The sequence below is a fragment of the Akebia trifoliata genome, chromosome 4 (assembly GCF_017979445.1).
Source record: "Akebia trifoliata isolate Shusen 1 chromosome 4, ASM1797944v1, whole genome shotgun sequence".
NCBI lineage: Eukaryota > Viridiplantae > Streptophyta > Magnoliopsida > Ranunculales > Lardizabalaceae > Akebia > Akebia trifoliata.
Genome location: NC_141378.1, coordinates 11,191,069 through 11,204,005, shown reverse-complemented (window position 1 = coordinate 11,204,005; position 12,937 = coordinate 11,191,069). Strand labels below are relative to the sequence as shown.

The window sequence follows — 12,937 nt, the reverse complement described above, 5'->3', positions numbered from 1 at the left end:
CTGATTTGCGGACCTCAAAATCCAATAAGTTGAGTTGAGTAGACTCGACACGTTGAGTTTTAAAACTATACCAAGGAAGAGATCAGATCACAAATGCAAAAGCGGTGCATTCTTTAGTATCTAAAGCATGAACGGCTGAGATGGGAAGATATTTCTTAAGATTACCTAAGCATTGAATCCCTCAATCTCGGTCGTATGTTGGAAGCTTTGTATGAGATTAGAGTAGCCCGGTGCAACCATACTATAAAGCCGTGTGTTTGAATCTTCTTTTCGTGTGGGGAAAATTCCAGTCTTCCTTCCACGGCATAAAGTGTATGTGTTTGACATGGCTTTTTTTGGTCTCTCACTTAATATCACCATTTATAAAGTAGAGAAAATAAACACACAAAACAATCTCATCATCACCATCACCTTTATTTTTCTTCGATTGTGTGTAAATCCTACTTGTGAGAATGCTAAGAACTTGATTAAACGCTTGGCGACCTTCTTCAATTGTAACGATTCTCTCTTATTAAAATTTTTTTTTTTCAGTGAAAATTTGCTCAAAATGCTATAATATGTTGCAGTTTTGGTGGGGTATGTATTAGGTTTGAATTAGATATTGTAGTCAATCTAAAGCTCATTTATAAGTAAAATAAAAATTTGTTGTGGTCTAGTGTTTGGTTTTCAATATGAGGCCTTGGAGGGCTGCATGTACCCTGCATCCAACACTTTCTCTGTCAATTGTCTCTGAAATCACACAAAACCTTGGCATCCAAAAAATCATTGTAAAAGCTGGGAATCAAAATCTTGTGAGTTTAAGGTGATATTTGGCCTACCAAGCATGCCATTTCAAGGCATCAATCTTGTTTCAACGAGGAGAACTCCGAGGCACAAACCATCTTGTAATTGTGATCCTTGGATACATAACCCAAATTCCCAAACCAAATGGAATGTCAACAAATACTAGAAAACTTCAATTGTACGTCAATGCGTCGTATAAAAGTTCCAAGTTTGATATGCACCTGACCCAGTTTGGCAATTTAGAACACTAGAAATGCGAATGACACTTCTATTTTGGGCCCAATGACCATGCATGAACGAACAACTCCATGAATAATTGATTTTTTCACTGTAAATGTGCACCTTATTACAATACATAATATTTAACGTACTATTCAGACTGCATATTAAGATTCTTGAAATTTGAATTTCTCATGTTTGGTATGATTCATGGATTTACCTTGTAAGCTTTGACTAAAGGAATCATGAATTAATGGACTTGAGACTTCTAAAACATTTAGATAAACTATATAAGAGAATTTTGCACATCAAAATGGAGGGCCTTCTTGGGTTCCGTACAAGCTCACACCCAAACGTTTACCATACATTTTAACAAAATAAAATTAAAATCGTACTCTGATCTTCTTGGCTTTGGTATGTGGTGATCTTGCTTCACGTAGACTTTTTTCCGCTGAAAGTAATTTCGCAATCCTACACAATGTATAGCAGAGACAATACAAGATTAACATTTGAATATTCAAAGGAAATCACTCTATTATATGCCCATCAAACACTCTAAAGTTCAATTAAAAAACAATTGAGACTGTTAACTATACCTCTTGAGAGCCTGTTCATTGCTTCCTTCGTCTTTCAAAGGTTCGTAGACACCTGTCTCCAAGTTCACCCTAGAAACCGGTTTTTTCAATAGCTCTTCACCAATTTTCACAAGATTATTAAGGTTTTCGTTTGTAGCAATATCGACAGACTTTAGAGCCCCAGTTAGTGTGTCATCCTGAAATTTTCATCCGAGATAACTATTACTAAAATTATTGAGCGAATTAAAGGTCATTATACAAGATTTCATCTCCATCATTTGATATATAACATGAACAAGTAAGCTAACCTCAATCCGAAGGTAATTATGTTCTGATTGAAGTGTTTGAAAGACCACAGAGAGGTGGAGATCAACCATATCTCCGCTTGCTTGAGTAAATGCGTCCACTAGCGGAGTTGAACCACCACTAAGTAACCAACCCAAAACTCCCCATTTTGATGCGTGTTTAGCATTGTACTTCATTTGATTCTTTTGTGAACCAGTCCCAAGAGATATAACTAAGAATCGATTATAGTACGTAGGTTTTATAGGGAAGAAATCCGAACTACCCTTCAAAACCTCTTTCGCAACTTGGCTGAGTGTGAGCAATGCCTGTAGAAGGAAATATTAGTTTGAAATTTGTTTAAGGAATTCTTTTAAGAGTAGTAAAGGATCAGTTACATGAGTTAATTACCGGATTATTAGCAGCCACAAAGCCATCAATAAGGTTGAATTCTCTCACTTTTCCTTCTAAATATTCATTTGTGAAGTGATGGGCAGGTAGGTATGTTGGTGCCGCGGAAGTGCCGACACAGATGTCTGAAAGAAGCGCATCCAAGCTTGGGGTGTTCTGAACCTGCACTAGGCAAATGGCTAATGTAAGCTTATCAATAATAATAATAAAAAAAATAGTTTTAAAATTTACCAAACCATCTCTACACCTTAAACCTTAGTCTCATCCAAATTAATTTTGAGATAAATATATGGCAGCATTCGGCAGCCAACTTTGGAACCAAAATTTGTCTTATGTAGCTTAAAAGTTTCTGAATAGGCTGATTTTTTATGAGGATAATCTCTATGGTGAGGAAATCGTTGTCACAAAAGAAATCAGTTCACTCTTAAACTTCTAACCCCAGTTTACAAGTTGAAGAATTGTGGATCGTCAATTTTTACTATTAATTTGTAAATCACTTTTGATGGGGTTAGAAGTTTCGGAATGGGCTGATTTTTTGTGAGGATAATCTCCTCAACATAGAGATCATCCCCAAGTTTACAAGTTGAAGAATCGCGGTCCTTCCAATTTTTGTAAACCACTTTTGTTGGGATTAGAAGTTTTGGAATGGACTGATTTTTTATGTGGTTGATCTCCTCACCATAAAGACATCTTCACAAGAAATCAGTCAATTCCAAAACTTTTAACCCATATATGAAATTTCTCCCTAAATTTAGAAATAGTAGGCTTGCTTTTTTGTTAGGCTTAGTCGATGTCAATGGTTAAAGGAGACAGCCTTAAAGATTTTTTACTATAAGGAGAATGTCAAGTTTTACCAAATTAATGGGAGGAGATACTTTTCGAAATACAAAGTTCATACAAAATCATATAGTAGAAACAGTTAAGATTAAGAACCTCATAGCTGGAGAATATGGTAGGCTGGAGTTGCTTGATATCGAAAGTCGGGATAACCACATTTGTCAAGGTATGTCGCAACCGTGTTGTTCCCAATGTCTCTCTGACGATTTGACGAAGATATTTTCCATTGTATTTGGGTCCTGATAATGCTTTGATCGTGTTTCTCAGCCAGGCGCATGGACCTCTGCGAGTGCCAAAAACCATCAATCACAGCACAAATTAAGTCGATGTTACATATGTTGATGAATACTAATTCTAACCACAAATTAAGTCCACCCACCCTCTTGTACCATGCTTTATTTAAAGTCCCATAACAAGAACACTTATATTTATACATAAATGAATTTATAGGTAATAAAAACAATCTTTAGCATTGTTACCTGTATTGTGGAAAGATTTTTGGGCAATATTTAAGATAGAAGTCCTTGACATCCTTAGCGGCAAATAGAGGACGATTGTCTTTGTTAGGTGTAGTTAACATACAGGTCACTAGACCGCCCGTGCTGGTCCCAGTGATCACATCAAAATAATCTGCGATTCTTGCATCCTCACCATCCAATTCCTAGACCATAACATTGACTATCAAAGTTAGCAGCCAAAATATCCAATTCGATGAAACATTGGAGTGAATAACGTAGCTTATATAGAGCCTACTTTCAATCCAAAATTCAATCATGGGTTGAAAAAATCAACCCAAAAGAATTAAAAATTATACCTGGAGTTGTGACTCTAGGAAAGTAAGAATAGTTGCAGGGATGACACCTCTTACACCTCCACCATCAATGCTGAGCACTGTGATTAGGTTTCCATAAGTTGGTGGCTGTATGGCTGATATTGATCTTTCCATGACTGTCATTAGGAGTAAAGACAAAAAAAAAATTGAAGATTCCTATGTAGGTTTGAAGGGAAAATATAATGTGAGCTTACGAAGATATACAGACAAGTGAATGCTTTGTTGCTGATGCTGCTGGTGATTGAAATATTAGTAGTATTTATAAAGTTGAATTATTTAATTATGTTAGTATTTCAATTGGGTTCAGTCTTCATGAAGTTGATCTAAGGTCCTAATTGGTAGCATAAAAGGTTGACTTTTGTCCTTTTCTTCATTTAAAATTTTTGGCAAGCAAATGGAAACTACATGGGCCTTTCAAGTGGGGGACGAGAAGTCCATCAGAAAAAAGTGTAATAATTTACATCTGGTGGCCATGAAATGAGACCAACTCTAACAGCTGTTGCTGGTTATTTTAATGTGAGGAAATTAAAAAGCATATATATATATATATATATATGTATAAGAGGAGCAGCCTATATTAGGTGGAGGAAAGGTCTAATAAGGACTATTAAATACGTTCTAAAATAATGTAACGGTTGGGCAATATTTTAAAAATATAACCGGTTGTTGACGCAAATTATTGACCAGGTTGTCCAAATCGGTGCTTGAACCCGGTCAGACTCAGACTCAAAAGGTCATGTAATCAATTATATTTTATTTATTTATCTTTTTATGGTTTATATAAGGGAAAATTACTTAATGATATAAGAACTTGGCTCAATATAGGGGAGCAGATCCTTTGTAGCGCAAATGTCCTTTAGCCCTCTGTAACCCATATCACCATTTGAGGGTGTGCCACATCATCAAGATGATTGTATCCAATCGTTTAAGTATAGAAGTACAATGACCGTCTATTATCAAACACTTGATTAAGGTCAAAAAAAAGTTTTTTTTTTAATATATATTTTTTCAAATCTGATCTAAACCATAAATCCAAGAGGACTGTGTTATTATTTTTCTAGAATGTGGTGTTCTATGGATTGTAGAACAAAAGCAACAGGAGAAATAGACTATAGAGGATCCATAACTTTTGGGTAGTAGTTTAATGGTCTAGTTATGAAATGTTTCTTTCTAAATGATTCCTCACCTTAAGAAAAATTTTGAAGTGCCAAAAATATCATTTTCTCACCTCTTTTAATTTAACCAGGATTTTTTTTATGGCAATTATGATCCATTTTAACGGTTTGTAATGTTAATTAAAACCTGAATATAGAATCATATACCCATAATTTCAAAGATTTATTTGTAACTGTTGATATATTTCAATGAGTTATGACAACCAAAACAGATGAATAGATAACATCATTCTCATAATTTTGAAGATTATTCGTTACGATTGTTTCAAGTGCCATTTTCTCCATTGTAATATATAGCATTTTAGAAAGATCTATCCATTATTATCAAGATTGAAAAATTGAAATCGTTGAGGCTCAATGTAGGTTGAGGCTTGACGCTTCGGCCATTTATTTTTAAGAGATTCGGGCTTAATGTTATGAACTTTTAAAAGGCCTCGACGACATTTTAGTCTCGAGAATTCTGACCTTTCTTCAAATTCAATGTTGAACTTAATTATATTCAAATATCACCCAAACGCCACATTTTCCACCAAATCTTCATCCACACGTCCTTATTTTCTCTCCCAAACGCCCTTCAATGAAAAAAAAGCTAAAACATTAATCCTTGACCTTTAAAAAGGTTGAAGTGTTGAGTCTCAAACTTTTAAAAGTTCGAGGCTCGATGCTAAAATGTTGTCTGAGAGCTTTTAAAACCTTGAAGCATCAAGCCTTAGGATTTGCAAGTTTTCATTATTTTTAAGCTTAATAATGGATAGATCTTTTCAAAATACCTCAAATGCATATTATAGTGGTAAAACGGACACTTGGATCAAACATTATTTTTAATTCATCAAAATTATCAGTATATTTTTCTCTTTTGGTCATTGTTTTGTCATAAATTATCGAAAAAGATTGAAAGATTCATCTAAATCTTTGAATTATGAATATATATATATATATATATGGGTGGCGTTCGGAGGCCCTCAAGTGAGCCAAACGTTGTGCCAAACATTTTTCAAAACATGGCTTAGAAGTTTTGGAATTGACTGATTTTTTCTGAGGATGATCTCTAAACTTCTAGTCCCATCAAAAGTGATTTATAAAAATTGGATGGTCCACGATTCTTCAACTTGTAAACTAGGGTTAGAAGTTTTGAAATAATCTGATTTTTGGCGAGGATGATCTCTTCACTGTAAAGATCATCCTCACAAAAAATCAGCCCATTCTGAAGCTTGTAAGTCATATTTTGAAAAATGTTTGACACAATGTTTGATTCTCTTTAGGGCCTCAAAACGCTCTCATATATATATATATATATTGATCTTGTTAATTCTCCATTTGAGTTTTACTATAGAACAACTTAGGTAAGTTGACAGAGGTGAGAAAAAGGGTATTTTCGGAGATTTTAAAGGGTGATTTACACAGTCAAATAAAAGTTTTGTCCAAATAACATAATCAAATATGATTTTGAAATATTAACACACCCAAATTAATGAATTTTACCTTATCTGTAAAAACTTTTGTAATGAATTAACTTCTATACTCTTTTGATCGTTTAAAATTACTTAACCAACATTTTAGACAAAACAAATTCACAATAATTTTTTTTACAGGAAGAGCAAAATTTATCCACTATCACATAATTAATCAAGGTGCATTAAGTACTTTATCCTTTATGTTAATAGTTAGCCGCAATTCTTTTGTGTTATTTTAGAGGGAAAATTACTTAATGGATCTTGATGGAAGGATTTTTTTTCTAATTAATCCCTAAGTTTTAGGGCTTCACTTAGTAGTCCATTTAGTAAAACTTTCTTTTTTAATCAGATCCCTAAACCCCATTCACCATATTTCTCACGATTGAATACCATAATCTTTCGATTTCGCCATTTTTGTCCAAAATAAAAATTGGATTTTCAACATCCCAATCGAGTTTTTGAGACTCTATTTCATTGGAAAATATTTAAGAAGGAAGAAGAAGTCATTTTCAAACTCCTTGAAGGCGTATGTAAAAAAATAGGGTTTTTTCAATCTTTTTCTTTGTTTTTTGATAAAAATCAACAAGGATGGTTCTTTTTGGTTTGAAATCATCTAGATAAGTCATTATCTCAAGTTTTTAGTCGATTTTTCTTTGTATTTTAGTCGGAAAAACTCCAACAACGAAGATGGGTGGGTTTTACCAGTGTTGAGTTCACCATTTTTTATAGTCGAGTTTGACATTTTTTAAAAATTGTCAAATTCAACAATAAAAAGTTGTGAGTTTGATAATAAAAATGTTGACCTCATAATAAATAAAAGTGGTGAGCTCGCCAATAATTGGGGCTCTTAAGAATTTTTTTTATTTATTAAATTGATTATTTAGAAATCACTCAAAACTTAGGGATTATTTAGAAAAAAAAATTCCTCTACCAGGGTCATTTAAGGAATTTCTCCTAATTTAAAACTTATTTCACAATCCCTTTTATACCTTGTACTCAATATAGGCGGCCCCTCGAACAGAACAGAAGACATTTTGGTCAACTAAACATAGAATTATTACACATATATATATATTTTTGATAAGTAGCATTAAGAAAAAAAAGTTTTACTAAATTGATTATTTAGAAATCACCTAAAACTTAGGGATTATTTAGAAAAAAATTCCTCTACCAGGTCCTTTAAATAATTTCTCCTAGTTTAAAACTTATTTCACAGTCCCTTTTATACCTTGTACTCAATATAGGCGGCCCCTCGAACAGGAACAGAAGACATTTTGGTCTACTAGACATAGAATTATTACACATATTTTTCTGATGGGCCTCTCCCCCACTTGTTGCTTATTAAATAATTTTTTTTCTTTTTTTTGATAGGTAAACAATCAAGGGCTCATTTCTTGGGCCGATATTTTAGAAGAAAAAAAAAAGTCAAGAATCAGGCGGCTGTGCAACGAACTAGGACCTTAGGCTTCGTTAAGATTGAATCTAGTCAAAATAGTACAAGTTGTTCAGCACTATAAATACCATTAATACATATTTCCCACCACCACAATATAACAAAGCATTCAATTGTCTGTGTATCTTCAATAACTTACATTTTTTTTTTTTCCTTCAAACCTGCTTAGGAATCTTCAATTTTGTTCATCATTCCTCCCAATGACAATCATGGAAAGATCAAAATCAGCCATACAACCCCCAACTTATGGAAACCTAATCACAGTTCTCAGCATTGATGGTGGTGGTGTAAGAGGTGTCATCCCTGCAACCATTCTTACTTTCCTAGAGTCACAACTTCAGGTATAATTTTTTTTACTCTTGGGGGTTGATCTCATGGGCCCATAATCGTATTCGGATTGAAAGGAGGCTTGTAACTTTGATATTTAATTTTGTGGTGTAGGAATTGGATGGCGAAGATGCAAGAATTGCAGATTATTTTGATGTGATCACTGGGACCAGCACGGGCGGTTTAGTGACCTCTATGTTAACTACACCTAACAAAGACAATCGTCCTATATTTGCCGCTAAGGATGTCAAGGACTTTTATCTTAAATATTGCCCTAAAATCTTTCCACAATACGGGTAATTAACAATGTTAACAACTATTTTTGTTACCCGATGATTTTATTTCTCTATGAATATGTATCAGTGTTCATGTTGTGGGACTCAATTTTAAAGCATGCTACACGAGGGTAGAATTAATTTGTGATTGATGTTTTTTGCCATGCAGAGGTCCATTCGCTGGGGTCAGGAAAATAATCAAAGCATTATCAGGACCCAAATACGATGGAAAGTATCTTCGTTGCATTGTAAAGGAGACGTTGGGAGCAGCACGATTGCGAAATACCTTGACAAATGTGGTTATCCCGACTTTCGATATCAAGCTACTCCAGCCTACCATATTCTCCAGCTATGAGGTTCTTAATCTCACCTATATGAGATTTTATGATTTATTTTTTTGAAAATTATTTCCCCCCATTAATATGGTGAAATTTCACATTCTGCTTATATGTAGTCCAAAATCTTTACCGTAGTCTTTTTCAACCATTGATGACGACCAAACCCAACTCGAATTTTAGGAGGCATTTCAAATTCTCTAAGCTAATGAGGGAATTATATCAAAAGTAATTTGGATGAGATTAAGGTGTAGAGATGGAACTAGGGCTCTATCTTCTTGTAGGAAGAATAATATTATTGATGTTTTAGTATCTTTTAAGATTACTTATTTTGTAACCCTACTTAACATCAGCTGTTTTCCAAGTACAGGTGAAGAAGAACCCAAGCTTAGATGTTCTACTTTCAGATATCTGTGTTGGCACATCCGCAGCGCCAACATATCTACCTGCCCATCACTTCAAACATGAATATTCAGAAGGAAAAGAGAGAGAATTCAACCTTATTGATGGTTTCTTGGCTGCTAATAATCCGGTAATTAACACATTTCAGCCTTGACAACTACATTTTTTACAAGAATCCCTTAAATAAATTTCGAAACTAACATTTCCCATTACAGGCTTTGCTCACAATCAGCCAAGTTGCAAAGGAGGTTTTGAAGGGTAGTTCGGATTCCTTCCCTACAAGACCTACGGACTTCTACAATCGATTCTTAGTTATTTCTTTAGGGACTGGTTCACAAAAGAATCAAATGAAGTACAATGCAAAATGCGCGTCAAAATGGGGAATTTTTGGTTGGTTAGTTAGTGGTGGTGGATTCATTTACTCAAGCAAGTGGAGATATGGCTGACCTCCATCTCTCTGTGATCTTTCAAACCCTTCAGTCGGAACATAACTACATTCGGATTCAGGTTGGCTTACTTGTTCAAGTTATCAAATGATGGAGATCATTTTTTGATTAATGAGCTAATTTCCCTCCATAATTTTATAAATACTTCTCTTGAATGAAAATTTCAGGATGATACACTGACCGGGGCTCTATCTTCTGTTGATATTGCTACAAATGAAAACCTTAATAATCTTGTGAAAATTGGTGAAGAGCTATTGAAGAAACCAGTTTCTAGGGTAAACTTGGAGACGGGTCTTTTCGAACCTTCTAAAGATGAAGGTAGCAATGAACAGGCTCTCAAGAGGTATTATTCACTATTAAACTTATAGAATGCTTGAGGGACAGATAATAGAATGATTTCCTCTGAATATCAATAGTTACAAAATGTTAATCTTTTATCGTCTCTACTATATTTTGTAGGTTCGCAAAATTACTTTCAGCAGAAAAGAATCTACGTGAAGCAAGATCACCACACCCCAAAGCCATGAAGATCAGAGGATGATTTTAATTGTATTTTGTTAAAATGTATGGTAGATGTTTGGGTGTGAGCTTGTGCCAAAGCCTGCAAGGCCTTCCATTTTGATGTGCAAAATTCTTTTATTTTAATTGTATTTTACTTAAATGTTTTAGAAGTCTCAAGACCATATTAATTCATGATTCTTTTAGCCAATATGGAAGTATTCCATGAATCAAATCAGAATGTCAGTTTGCGTTAAGATGTTATTAAGATTCTTGAAATTGAGATGTGTTACTGTTATCCTTCTGTGAAAACTAAGATTCTTTAAATTGGAATTTCTTATGTCTACCCCTTCCTACCTCATCTTAATGAGAATTTCTCATTAATATATTCTTGTTTGCTTAGCAAGGAAAAATAAAAAAAATGAAATTCATTTTTGTCAAGACCTGCCAAATAGCTAGCCTTCTTTTACGCTGAATCACTCTGAGAGATCTTGTCGATTTTTAGTTAACATTTCTAACTGTAATACACCAGAGTTTAGAATCCGAGAATGATGTTAAAGATCTTGAGAACACAAAATGATAAAGTATGAATGCCTTTTAAAGAGGGATATTATTATTTTCCCGAATATGAGAAAAGTTTTTAAAAATCTATGGGTCGGATGGATCAATAACATCTCTGCTATAAAATTCATAGGTTTGTTGATTTAACGCTGTTTTCGACAGATCACCCTAATTTGAAAAGGAGACTCGACGACAATTTTAATGAAAATCTCAGATTTACTACGAAATTGATTCTAATCGAATAACTTCGAGCCATATCTATCTTTAAAGCTTAACTAAGTGGGAAAGATTGAGATAATGGGAACTCCCGGATGCTTTATTCTCTAGTCGAATTACATTACATAAATGAATAAGTTACAAGACTACCGATCTACATGATCTTAACCTAAATAATATGATTTGGGGTATCTTGATTAAGGTAGTACGAATTGGACAATTTGTTTCATGAAAAACTTGATTTAGTCGACAAATACAGAAACATTTTCTATTGTCCGGGCCTACATCAAACACATTAAAAACCATATAAAATTATTTAGAACTTCAAATGACATGGGATTGAAACCGGTTGAAAGTTAAACTTGAATTTCCAATATTTTGATCTTAAAATACCCCATGTATCATATATTTGAAAAAAATGGGGAGCAAAAACCACTAGAAAACATTTCTTTTAAAATTTTTTGTAAGAAAATGTAAACTACAATGTGTAATAATTCCCATCTGGTTGGTTGAAATGGTACCAACTCTAATAGTTGCTGATTATTTTAATGGGCGGCCTATGGAAGGTGGTTCGAATGGAGGGTCATAAAATGACTATTAAAATGTTTTAAAATGACGTAAATGGTGTTATTTAATGGTGTCGTGGGCTCACAGTTAATATGGAAAATAAAGCAATTAAAATCATATATTTAGATGTACAAATAAAATTTAAATAATACAAATAACATAAATTTTTTTTTCCTACCATCAAATGACGGTTGAGTATCTTCTGAGAAAGAACATAAAAAATTCAAAGGTTCAACTAACATCGATAGGGCTGTCAATAGGCCGGGTTTTGCCCCACAATCCGATCCAACCAGGCATGGACCGGGTTTGGATTTGGGAGCTAGGCCTTTGGGAAGCATAATTTGGATTTGGAAAAGACGGTTTCTTCATATTTTTAATAAAGAGGTTGTGTGTTCAAGTCTTTGTAGTTGTATTTTTAGGCTTGGACTTAGATTCTGTGAGTTTGTTAGACCCGGATAATTAATATCCCGAAACATGGGAGGAAAAACACTGGTTTCCTAGAGACTAGTTCTAATTTCTTAGTGATTCATTTTTCCGTGAGTTTCGGTAGGAATATCTTCCTATCTTTAAACTTATTTTCAAGAATAATTTACTAAAACGGTACAGTTTTCAAAATTAATTATCAAAACGGTAAACTGTAGTAATTAATTCCGAAAACAGTAATTTTACTGTTCTCGGAATTAATATTTTTTACCAAAACGGTAAAAACAGTCAAATGTAAAATTTTTTTACTGAAAATACCCTTTTTTATTTTACATATGTATTTACCATTTTAGCCTTAGAAATAAATTAAAATCCAACTAAATCTCTCTTCTTTTTAATCTTCCCAACACTAAATAGAAATATGAAAGAAAAGAGGATTTTTTCGTAATTTTAGTCAAAAAATAAAAAAAAGGTAATTTCGGTAAAAAAAATTTACATTTGACTGTTTTTACCGTTTTGGTAAACAATATTAATTCCGAAAACAGTAAAATTACCATTTTCGGAATTAATTGCTACAATTTACCGTTTTGGTAAATAGTCGAAATGTGGTGCATGTTTTGGTAAATTTTCCTATTTTCAATCCATCAATTTCAACCTCATCTTTATCTTTTCTATAAAACTTTAGATTTTTCTATTCAAAATTCTATCTTTTTCTACTTTCCAAAATTCATATTTTTCCTCAAGGTTTCAATGTTGAGGTAGGTAGATTCTTAAGTTTGAAGATGAAGGTAAACAATTTATAATTAGGCAGATTTACCAAAACATGCACAACATTTCGAATATTTACCAAAATGGTACACTATAGC

General features: G+C 33.5%; 1 protein-coding gene and 1 pseudogene across 2 annotated transcripts; one reads left to right on the top strand and one right to left on the bottom strand.

The window, feature by feature from the left end:
- Positions 1-1,333: 1,333 nt before the first annotated feature.
- Positions 1,334-4,053, bottom strand: LOC147403752 (patatin-like protein 2). The gene is made up of 7 exons (XM_086437682.1): positions 3,922-4,053; positions 3,587-3,768; positions 3,204-3,390; positions 2,271-2,432; positions 1,886-2,188; positions 1,599-1,774; positions 1,334-1,473 (listed from the first exon to the last, which is right to left on the bottom strand). The coding sequence occupies exons 1-7, from the start codon at positions 4,051-4,053 to the stop codon at positions 1,386-1,388; spliced, it is 1,230 nt and encodes a 409-aa protein (XP_086293808.1). The 3' UTR covers positions 1,334-1,385.
- A 4,177-nt stretch (positions 4,054-8,230) lies between these two features.
- LOC147403751 (patatin-like protein 2) lies at positions 8,231-10,409 on the top strand (annotated as a pseudogene). Its single transcript, XR_015177205.1, has 7 exons — positions 8,231-8,362; positions 8,463-8,644; positions 8,793-8,979; positions 9,329-9,490; positions 9,576-9,867; positions 9,974-10,170; positions 10,227-10,409. The product of XR_015177205.1 is annotated as a patatin-like protein 2 (transcript).
- The last annotated feature ends 2,528 nt before the right edge of the window (positions 10,410-12,937 follow it).

Bases quoted from the DNA above. Each gene is read 5' to 3' on its own strand.
- LOC147403752 (XM_086437682.1), bottom strand. From the start codon at position 4,053: ATGGAAAGATCAATATCAGCCATACAGCCACCAACTTATGGAAACCTA. The intron at 2,433-3,203 runs GTTCTTAATCTT...TGCCTAGTGCAG, and splicing joins CCATATTCTCCAGCTATGAG to GTTCAGAACACCCCAAGCTT. The intron at 2,189-2,270 runs GTAATTAACTCA...TTCCTTCTACAG, and splicing joins TTGTGGCTGCTAATAATCCG to GCATTGCTCACACTCAGCCA.